At 37.4% G+C, this 11,403-nt stretch overlaps 1 protein-coding gene across 1 annotated transcript; it reads left to right on the top strand.

Annotated features, from left to right (window-relative positions):
• The first annotated feature begins 9,178 nt into the window (after positions 1-9,178).
• On the top strand, positions 9,179-11,135 carry LOC131163112 (protein SHI RELATED SEQUENCE 1-like). The gene is made up of 2 exons (XM_058119845.1): positions 9,179-10,329; positions 10,640-11,135. Exons 1-2 carry the CDS (start codon positions 9,714-9,716, stop codon positions 11,014-11,016), a joined length of 993 nt encoding a protein of 330 aa, XP_057975828.1. The 5' UTR covers positions 9,179-9,713; the 3' UTR covers positions 11,017-11,135.
• Positions 11,136-11,403: the final 268 nt, after the last annotated feature.

Genomic DNA, 11,403 nt, shown 5'->3' with positions numbered 1-11,403 from the left:
AATGACCCTAATACCATATATCATACATAACTCGACCCGTAGTGGGTACAGGGTAATCAGTTCATCAAACCTACTATCCCTGTAGCGGAATACATACTGTGTCTGGGTCCAAAATACAATACAATATGAGAGTTCTATAATCTCCACACACATATACATGTACATCCCTAAAAATCCATAAGTACTCTAGGGGTTACACTGCATACCCCAACTCTAACACTTACCTTGAATCCCAGGGTACAATAGTCTCCTCTACCTTAGAGCTCTCTCTGTTAGCCTATCTTGGTTTCCTAAAATGTTTAAATTCTGGGTGAGACGCCTCTCAGTAAGACTAAATAAATTATCGACAGTGTGTGGCACATGAGTTTCAATATATAATCACATTCATTTAAATAATTATAACAACTGAGAAAATATACCGATATGTACTCATAATCATAAATATAAAACATAGTGTTATAAACTTTCATATCATTTTCATAATCATATACATAAGCTTTCATATCTCAAATCATATACATACCCATTCATTTCTTATATCATATACATACTCTTTCATTTATCATATTCATAATCACATTATAGCCTATGAGTATCCACTAGCATATAGCACAACGCGTCTATAACCCATGGCTGTTCATTTTTTATATCATATCTCATTTTCATAGTCTAGCTCATGAGTATCCACCAGTATGAAATACACTACGCGTCTGTAACTCATGGCTGATCATTTCATTTTTCACTTTTTATAAACATTTTCTAACTCATTAGCATCCACCAGTATAAAGTACACCACGCATCTGTAGCTCATGGCGATTCATTTTCGTGTCTATAATGAAAAACCATCATGAGGATAATCACATCGTCATGTATTCACGCCACGTGACCGGGTTATGCTGCCCGAAGGCTGGACCTAGCTACGGTTGGCCTACCCAGTTAGATTAAAACAGGAAACACATCTGTAGTACGATTAGCCAACCCAATCCTGGTATAGACCCCAGGGGGTAACACAACCCTTCACAGGCCCAATCGATTTCCTCTCCACATGCTATGCAAGCCATGTGGTTTCCCTAACACAATGCTAGCAATGGTATCGTGCTCTGTATACTATGGTCCATCAGGGTTCTCATTTCCACATTTCTGTGTTCCGATTTCGTCATTTCTGTAATTCTCATCAGTTCTGTATAATTCTCATGTCATATCTGTATACATATCTCATTTCAATATTTTTGTGTAAACATATTTTGTATATCACAATTTATCATCATTTCTTTGTAAAAGCACATTTGTATATAAATCTCATATTATCATGTATATATATAACATAATTAGGTTTCCCATAACTTCACATCTGAATAAAAACATATCTGGCTATCTCATATTATCATATCTCTATATCACATATTTCAATATCAACCACATTCTCAGTAATAAAACTGTTATTTCATATTCTTCATGCCACACAATTTTTTAACTGATAATTATAATATAATAAGCATAGGGAAAATATTCATTTCATAGTATTCCAAAACTATATACCATATTTTCATTTTCAGATACTATAGAGACCTGAATCCGAAAAATAAAGAAATAAATGAGAAAAGAAGGAAAAGGAAAATAAAAGGGGATTTCAACAGGCTTCATCGATGAGTCCTGTTATAATTTGTGTATTCCCAAGAGGGGGGGTGAATTGGAATTTTAAACTTTTATCTCCTAAGTTAAATGAGATAGCCGTATAATACAACCTAGGGTCTTTCTATGCAGTTCCAAATGCGCCAACAAATATAATATGGGGAAAATTTAAATTATGCGCATCATTCATACCATAACATACATGTGCGGTAAATATAAAGTGTAGAAATATAAAGAAGGCACATGATATGTTATCGGAGTTCGGCCAACTGTGCCTATGTCCTCGCCTCTAGGTTGCAAGTCCGAGGATTCCACTAATAGATCACTTAAGGGTGGAGCGGCACCGTTTACAATCAGGTCAAATTAACACAGGGCTGGCCTCAACCTTAACCAGGTCAATTAGTGGGGTTGACCTCAACCTGCATGCCTTAATAGGACGACGCACCTAACTTTCCTAACCGGGTCTAAGCCAATCCGGCAGGGCTAGTCTCCCGCTTCAGGCCCGTGCCTGGAAACACAACAGTATTTGAAATACAATGAAATGGTACAATGAAAATGCTTTCAAGTAAAGCAGATATGTACCCAGTTACGCGCAATCACATACACCACAAACGATATAATAAGTAAGCTCAATGTGGTCTTAAGAAATCTACTCTCAAATAGATTTACTATCGATGTAATTCGTGCGTGAGAGTGCAAACCTATATGATCTTTGTATCACTAGATATTCAATATAAATGCTCAAGCAAGGATATTAGCCACACTTCATATATTTAAATCAACAAGTTTTCTCAATACATATATGTATATGAAGCTCTAGTAATGTATAAGTTTAGTTTGCAAAAAGAGTTTAATCTTTGTATTCAACTATAGATATAAATCAATGAATATTGCAACAAAGATTTTTCTCACAAAAACAAATATCTCCTTAAGGTTTTATCAAGATAAAGCACACTAATATTTGAAAGTATTTTGAAATGGTTTTTGCAATCCACACCAAATACAAACTTCACAAGGTGTTGCAATGGATGTGCAATACTTGGAAGTTTAATATAAGTCTTTTTAGGAGAGACTTATTAACAAAGTCCCCTAAGAATACTTAGGTTAGCTCTCAATTAAAATCGTCAAAAACAATTACCACACATGGGAGAGCAACCCTAAAAGGCAACAACACTTAAAATCACACTTACAAAAATGTTTGAGTAGAAGATCTGGTAACAATAAGTGTTGGAGGATGAGTATTATAAACTTTGGGATTTTTAGAGAATTTCTCCTAATCAAAGATTGCTAATGCCTTACTAATTTTCTCAAATGATCTTATATATATAGGCATGAGAGAAAATATGACCATTAGGGAATTATTGGGTATTATTAGGAAAGTTTAATGATGTTTAGAGTATTTTAACTCTATTTTAAAAAATATTAACTGCGGTAAAAAAATCAGGGCAACCCGAGAGGTCCGGTCGACCAGAATAGGTTCGGTCGACCAAGTCTCATACGGTTCAGTCGACCAGGGGACTTTTGAACTGAGGTCTCGGTCGACCAGGAGAAGGAGATTTCCCAATTTTCCAAGGTTCGGTCGATCAGGCCATTTTGAACTGATTGGTTCGGTCGACCAGACCGTTGGGAATTCTCCCGAGGACCCTCTGGTCGACTAGGTAGTTGGAAAACAAAAGTTCTCGGTCGACCAGATGGTCAAATGTTGACCAAGGAGGGTTTTGGTCGACCAGGTCTCTTTGAACTACCTCTTTCGGTCGACCAGTTGGTCAAACTTTTGACCCAGGGAGGTTTCGGTCGACCAGGGCTTTTTGAACTACCTAGTTCGATCGACCAGATAGTCAAACTTTGACCCAGGGAGGTTTCGATCGACCAAGGCCTTTTGAACTACTTGGTTCGATCAACCATATGGTCAAACTTTTGACCCAGGGAGGTTTCGGTCGACCAGGGCTTTTTGAACTAATTTGGCTGGTCGATCGGAAGTGACCAAGTGTGCATTTCGGTCCCGTTTCGAAACATACAAGCCCTATTCAAGTGCCTAACAAACAAATGTGTAAATATGTGTGTTATAGGGTCTCTTGGGGTCCAATTTGAAGACACCGAAAAAGTCCGGTGTCTGTCGACCGAAGGGTAAACCCTAAGGTCATTTCTCATTGACGATTTGTTTGAGCTTACGTAATAAATCATACATGTGATGTGTGTGAGCTTATTACAAACCAATCCCTATTTACTATTACAGATCTTTCCGATTTAAATATTACAGACCCGAATATAAATTACAACAATTAAATTATATCTAGGGTCTTCAAAGTCTTTGTTTTCCTCTGGGTCTCTGAGTGCCATCATAGGATACTACCAAGATAAACCTGCACATCAACTCGGCAGTCATTAAATACCTGAGTATTTGTCATAATCAAAACAGGATATGACCTATAAGGTAAACAAGTCCCTTGTGTTCGTCAACGAAGGCCCTTCAGTGGTTCATCACTGAATTTCAAAGCATCGTCAACGAAGATATCCAAAACGACCGAAAATATCAAGCTTAGAGTTCGTCGACGAAGCCCTTCTTTCGTCCACAAACGACCTTCAATAGTTCATCAACGAAAGTGCCATTCGTTGACAAATTTGACCAAGTCAGGGGGGTCTATACACAAAAATTTTGTTTGCTTCTTCATCAAGAAACATAATTTCTCTCCCTCTCTCTCTACGATTTCTCCCCGCTTGTTGACAGATTCGACGAACGAAAGTTACTACGAGGATCTAAGGGAGATTCTCTACAAGTCTAGTGGAGTAGGTCTTTGATTTGAGCATTTCAGGCATTACTCCAAAATCGGGGTAAGTAGGTTATTTTAAGGCCTTATGATTGTTGTAAACTATAGGAAGGCCTAGGAAATGATTAATGGTTGCTGATCTAAAGTTTGTGCTGATTTATTTGGGGAAAATGTTGTTTCAGGATTTTGAATTGCAAACGCCGTAGGGCGTGGAGTTTGGGATTTTGAGGGGACTTTCTTGTAAGATAGGTAAGGGGATTGTCTTGCATTAGTTACTTTTGAAATCTGAACCGATTAAACTGTATTTTATAGTTTCGTGAAAATTAGGGTTTTGGGGCATTTAAAACTTATATATTCTTACTATTTTAAAAGTTGGAGATGCTTGAAACCTTATTTTATGTAAATTGTAGTTTTACAAACCATTTATTATATTATAGCATATTTAATCAAATGAGTGTGGCATGAGATGATAAATGTGAATGAACTGAAATAGTGAAATAATGGTATGAAATATGGGAATTGGAGTTCCAAATTATTTTCAGGGGATGTGAAAAATGAGATGCCGGTTTAAGACCGAGGGCTGTAAATGCCTGGTAATGCCGATGAATGAATGAGTTTGTGAAAAATACTGGAATTACTTAAATGTTTTATGGAATGAAAATAGGTTATTGTGTTTTCACTATAAATTATATATATGATGCATGAACCACTTAAGGAACTTGTTACTATAAGAGCACGATACTGTTGCTAATGGGTGATATAGTGCAACCACACCTTATTGGTAAGGGTGGGTATCTGAAAAGTCGATTGGCGACTGGCTCTGATGTTTGATCCAGGGTGGGGTTCACCAAAGCGAACTTATAACATTGAAGTAATTGGACTAGTGGGCCGTTAGAGTTAGATCGGGTCTACGGACCGCACATCCCGTACCATGGGGGAAGTAAATGGTGTTTATGTGGTGTTCTTAGGCAGGGATGAGTTCAATATGCATATACATGATTTAAAAATAAAATGGGTGGAGTTACAGTTTTGAGTACCGATTCGAGGGATTTTACAATGTATGAGCCTGTATCCTACCCCAGCCTTGGGAACCCTCGCTTGTAATGAGTCACACTATGTTTTGCAGGAATTATATATATATATATATATATATATATATATATATATATATATCCTATATTATAGGGTTGAAAATATTTTAACTGCGTAATTCATTTTAGTTAAACTTACTATTATTTTTCTGTTGGAATAAACTCATGTAGTCACACATTGATGTAATATGATCCACCTTATTGAGAAGTGTCTCACCCCAATATACAAATCTTGTTTCAGTCTTGCATGAAACCAGACCTAACATTCTAGAGGGTTCTGGAGTGTAGTGTTTTGGGAGTCCTTTTTGTAAGTACTCGTGTAAGTACTGGACTATGGTCAGGTTATTTTTTTATGGGGTTGTAATAAAAACATTGGAAGTATTTATTTAATAGTAATAACTTAGAACTCTGGTATGGTATTTTGGAGATTGAAACTTTTCCACTACTTTATTGTATGTTGTTTATGGATAGGGCAACCGTGACTCTTCGGGGTTGAACCCTTTTATAAATGGTATGAGAGAGTATTTTATTTTATGTTATATTTTCTAGCACTCCAGGCCCACGTGGCGGATCGGGGCGTTACATATATGATAAATCAACTAGATCATTTCTCAAAAATATCTGTTATAATTTATTCTCCTTACCTGCTTATTAAGTGAATTCCTACGAAGATCCTAAAACCCAAGCTCGCGGCGTTTCGGAGCTCAAAACCCTGAAATCACATTTCTCCACTTCAATCAATTCAATGCCAAAATTACAATTATTTTAACATTTCCTAAACCCACACACTCCCAATAACTAATTAAACTTTAAAAATAATTAACTGATATAATTTTATTATCCTTATCTTAACCTTTGAGTGGTGCCTAGGAAATTCAAATTAAAATTTTGCTTCGATTAAAATAACGAGGATTGAAGCCACGACCTTGTGGTGGTGTCCGATTGTCGATTTGACTAAAGATTTGAGAAAAATTGAGGAGAGAGAGAGAGAGAGAGAGTTTAATGGAACCCAAGGGTATTTTCAGTTCTTCGATCGATCGAGAATTTGCTGAGAAAATGAGAAGAGAGAGAGAGAGAGAGAGAGAGAGAGAGAGAGAGAGAGAGAGAGAGAGAGGTGACGGAGGAGAGAGAGCCTTGGCGTGAGGGGGGGTCTCTCGATCCTTAAGGAAATTTGATATCCTTCTAGCTTTAGGGAGGATTATATATATATATATTATAATATTATATTAATATATTATATTATATTATATTATTTAATTAATAATAATTTGAATAATTAATTTATTATTATTATTATTATTTTGGAATCACTACAGGTACCCTATGTTTTTGTGTAAAGAATAATATCTTCCCCCCCCCCCCCCCCAAAATATTGAAAGGTATAACAGGTAGAAGTTGTCAACCTCTCCACCACCCCCCCCCCCCCGGCGCGGCACCCAAAATATTGAAAGGTATAACAGATAATTGTATCCTTTATGATTATTCTAATAGTTCATTTGAAAGTATAAATTTCAAATCTTCGATCTAAATTTGAACAGATTTGGACAAAATGCAATATAATTTGGTATTACAATTTGTTTAAATCCACACAAATCCTAATCCATGACTTCACCCAAACATAGGGTAAGTATCTTTTCTACGACAATAAAATGTTTCATTCAATTTTTTTGTTATCTCAAAACAAAATGTCAATACGTTGCCACATCAAGTCTTTAGTATCGGGCTAGTTATTTGAGATAGTCACCATTGTAAGTTTATTTTCCAACTTACGCTAGAAAAAAAAAATGGTACCCTTAGTCATTTTGCATAGAATTTTTTTGCCCCACTCGTTTGTTGACAATGAGGCAAATGTAGTATGAAGCATATGAAAGTAGGTGAAAAACATATTAAATAATTTGTAATTAAGATAATGTTATAAATGAAGAAGCATTTTTCCATTTTGTATGGCATGTCTTTTTTTGCACTATATGAATATTGTGATGTGGCATTTATACACCTTTCTCCTAAAATTGATTCTCTCCAATCTATTTTCTCGAACTCTCTTTCCACATTCCTTTTATTTTAATCGGTCGATATTCTAAACTTTCTCATCCCCAATTCCTGAGTTCTAGAATATTTGCCTAAGCTTCAAAAATTTTAATTATAATTTTTCCTAGTGATGTAGGTTGATCCAATTACATTCATACTTGTCAAAGAAATTTACTTTTCCTAATACTTTTGTTCAAAATTTATGACGCCAAGTTGCATTTTGTTATTGCTCTAAGCTATCAAAGTATTGGTCGAATATAAGATTGGGGTGGGTAAACATATTTGTGGTTGAGATTTCGTAGTAAAAAAGAAAACTATTATTTCAATGATATGCTTTGTTTTCTCTCACTTTTAACTTTTTTTTTAAGTGTATATTTAGAAAGTTACAATTGTTTGGATATTTGCTTTCGAAAATTGTAAAACTAATTTAAAAGCCAAACTAAACAATAACTTAATTCTAAAATATATTTTCTTAAATTTCGGCCACCCTTCAAATTAGATTACCTTCAACTCAACTTTCCAAACAACATTTCATTCATGGGTGATTTCTTCGAAATAAGAAATTCGCATTAATTAGAAGCCTATAAATAAGTAATTTAAAGTTAATACTTACTAGTTATTGGTGGGTAATTACTTATATTATTTATATTGCAAACAAAATACAAATAAAGAAAGTAACAGATAAAAAAAAAAGTTAAAAAATGTGGTTGCGATGTGGTAAAATGTTCTTTACCTAGATGTATTTTAATTTTTTTAGATAGCTAGAAAGGAACAAAACCTATAAATAACTGACATTTTATTAATTTCTAAGACATGTACTAAAGTAATTAAGAAGAAAAACTTAACTTTAAAGTTTCAACATCACAATTTCATTTCCTACTTTTAACTTTTATCACCTTCCGAGCTTTTTAAAATTAACTTTATTTACATTTTTAACTACAAGTTAAAAATTTTCCACTAACATTTTTACTCATGATCTATGGTAAAATCTTCTTCCACTAACTACGATAAAATGATTACTTATTGATTTTGATTAAAAATGAGGCCAATTAATGACAAATATGTACAGGAAACTACTTAAGATGTCTTAGTTGTTGTAATTATTGATTACGACTAATTATATGTTCATGCGTAACTCTTACGCTTAATGTATTTATATATAAATTATTTAAAAAAATTTATATATATATATATATATAAAATTGTATGTTATATGTGTTATATTTATTAATAAATTTGATAAATCCAAAAAGAGATTTCTTTAGAATCCAATCAGCTGTCGGAATGAAAAGCGACCATCGCCGTCTGTGACGGTGACCATCACAGCCACGCCTACACCGTGGAATGCGAATAGCGCCTCGGTCAAACACGTTTGACGCGTGATATGGGCAGCTGTGACAGAGAAGCGGTCCAACGCCTTGTGACGCTGTGATTTTCTTTTCTGATGGGAGATTGTTTGTTTGTTCCATTAAAAATACACAAAATGATCTTAATTATAGGGAGGGTCAGGAAAAGCATAAGCGGGTTTTCCGGTGCAAGGACGCACAACGAAAAGCCAGTGGAGCGACACGTGGAGAAACGTGAACCGTCGGATGGACATGCAACGGCGGAGATCCGATCATAAATTATGAAGGTCGCTCGCTATGAGAAAGCACTGTTGGAGAACAAAGCAGAGAGAGAGAGAGAGAGAGAGAGAGGAGCATTACCCATTTCTTCATAGTGGCACAACTGAATAAAACCCATGTAGAGAGAGAAAGAGGAGAGAGAGAAAGAGGGGGTTAATTGTCGAGGTTGCAGATGGGGCTGCAGTTGCAGTTACTATGGCGGCGTTGCAGAGCTCCAATTCCGTGCCATTATTGCTGGAGGCAGTGAAGGGAGAATGGAAGACGAGTGCAGAGAAGGATCGTGGTTTGTTGCCCTAAAATAAATTTCCCAAGATTTGTCTTCAAAAAGCTGCACAGACCCAACATCAAGAAGAAAGAAGAAGGAGAAACTACTTTCATCGGAGAATTGAAAAATCAAAAAGAAGATAAGCGCGCAAGAGCAACACTCTTACAATTACTCTTACTCGTAAGAAGTAAGACCGTCTAAGGCTTATCGATTCGTCGTCATCGTCGTCGTCGTTTCTAATATTTGTAATCTGAGCTTCTGATATGGATTTGTTGTTTAAATTCGCGCCGGTGAGGTTGGGAAAATGGCAGGGTTATTCTCGGTAGGAGCGAGTGGCGGAGGGGCAAGTCATCATCAGGTGCAGGAAGGCGACTCGGTGGACGGAATCGGTGGTGCGGGGGAGGAGATCTACGGGAAGGGTTTGGAGATATGGCAGCAGAGGTACGAGGAGCGCCCAAATCACCAGTCGCAGGGCAGCATCATCGACTACTTGTGCGGCTCGGCGGGCGCATTGGGTGGGGATCTTAGGCGGGGAACGACGACGTTCGACGTGTTTGATGATCAGCGGTGGCCGTCGCGATCCACGGCGGCGATGAGGCAGGGAATCGGCGGCGGAGGGGGAGGAGGCGTGAACTGCCAGGACTGCGGGAACCAGGCGAAGAAGGACTGTGCCCATATGAGATGCAGGACTTGCTGCAAGAGCCGGGGGTTTCAGTGCCCGACTCACGTGAAGAGCACGTGGGTCCCCGCAGCGAAAAGGCGCGAGAGGCAGCAACAGCTCACGGCGCTTCAACAGCAACAGCAGCACCAGCTCCGAGGCGGAGGCGGAGGCGGAGGAGGAGGAGAGAATCCCAAAAGGCAGAGAGAGAATCCCGGCGCTTCCCCTCTCGATTGCACTCGATTATTACCCACCACCACAGGTAATGATTTAAGTTTTAAAACATGAGATTAATTGAATTGATTTTCAGGATGTATCGAAATGGGATACTGAGTTTTGGTGTAATCTTGATGAATTCGAGACTTTAAAAAAAAAAAATAAGTCAGTAGTACTCCAACCTTCCCACCTGCTTTCTTTCTCTCCTTTTCTTTTTCAACGATTCCACTGTTAGTGAGTAAAACTGACGAAAGGGGTTGATACATGGAATGAGTGAAAACTCATGCTTTCAGTTTTATTATATTCGAACATATTTAGTTTTTGGTGACATTTGTGTTTCTGTTGTGATTAATTAGGGTTGGAAGTGGGGCACTTCCCGGCGGAGTTGAGCTCGCCGGCGGTGTTCCGATGCGTGAGACTGAACTCAATAGATGACGCGGACGAGCAGTACGCGTATCAGACGGCTGTGAACATCGGAGGCCATGTTTTCAAGGGAATTCTTTACGATCAAGGCCCGGAGAGCGGTTTTGCCGGCGCAGGTGGAGAGAGCTCTTCCGGCGGCGGTGGACCTCATCAGCAGCTTAATCTCATCGCCGGTACATCCAGCAACGCCGCCACGGCCACGGCCACGGCCACTAGCAGCGACCCCGATGTGCTTGATCCTAGTCTATTTCCAGCTCCGATCAACGCGTTCATGGCGGGTACGCAATTCTTCCCACCCCCAAGATCTTGAAAATTAAGAAACAAACCTGATCAGATCCCTTAATATGAATGTTTTCCTTCTGCTGTTCTTCTTCGATACGATCTTGTTAGTGTACGTCTCAATTATCTCAATTAACGACCATTGGAGTAGAAGGCATAGATAGAAAAAGGTGAAAAGAGGAATATTGTGGATATATGATCATATATATCATATATGAGGATGTCAATTTGATGATTAATTATTAGTTGGAATTTCAATTTAGATCAATTTAGATTTCAGAGTTATAATTTCATTATGTCATTGATGGATCCACCGCGCAATTTGTGCAGCTAGATCTCTAGCATTTGGATGTGTGCATCATTATCATATATTATTATTATAATTATTATTATGTAAATAAAGTTTTTACTCTATTGG

The sequence above is a fragment of the Malania oleifera genome, chromosome 8, assembly GCF_029873635.1.
Source record: "Malania oleifera isolate guangnan ecotype guangnan chromosome 8, ASM2987363v1, whole genome shotgun sequence".
In the NCBI taxonomy this organism is placed as follows: Eukaryota; Viridiplantae; Streptophyta; class Magnoliopsida; order Santalales; family Ximeniaceae; genus Malania; species Malania oleifera.
Note: the sequence above shows the minus strand (reverse complement) of the source record. Positions and strands in the feature narration are given on the sequence as shown.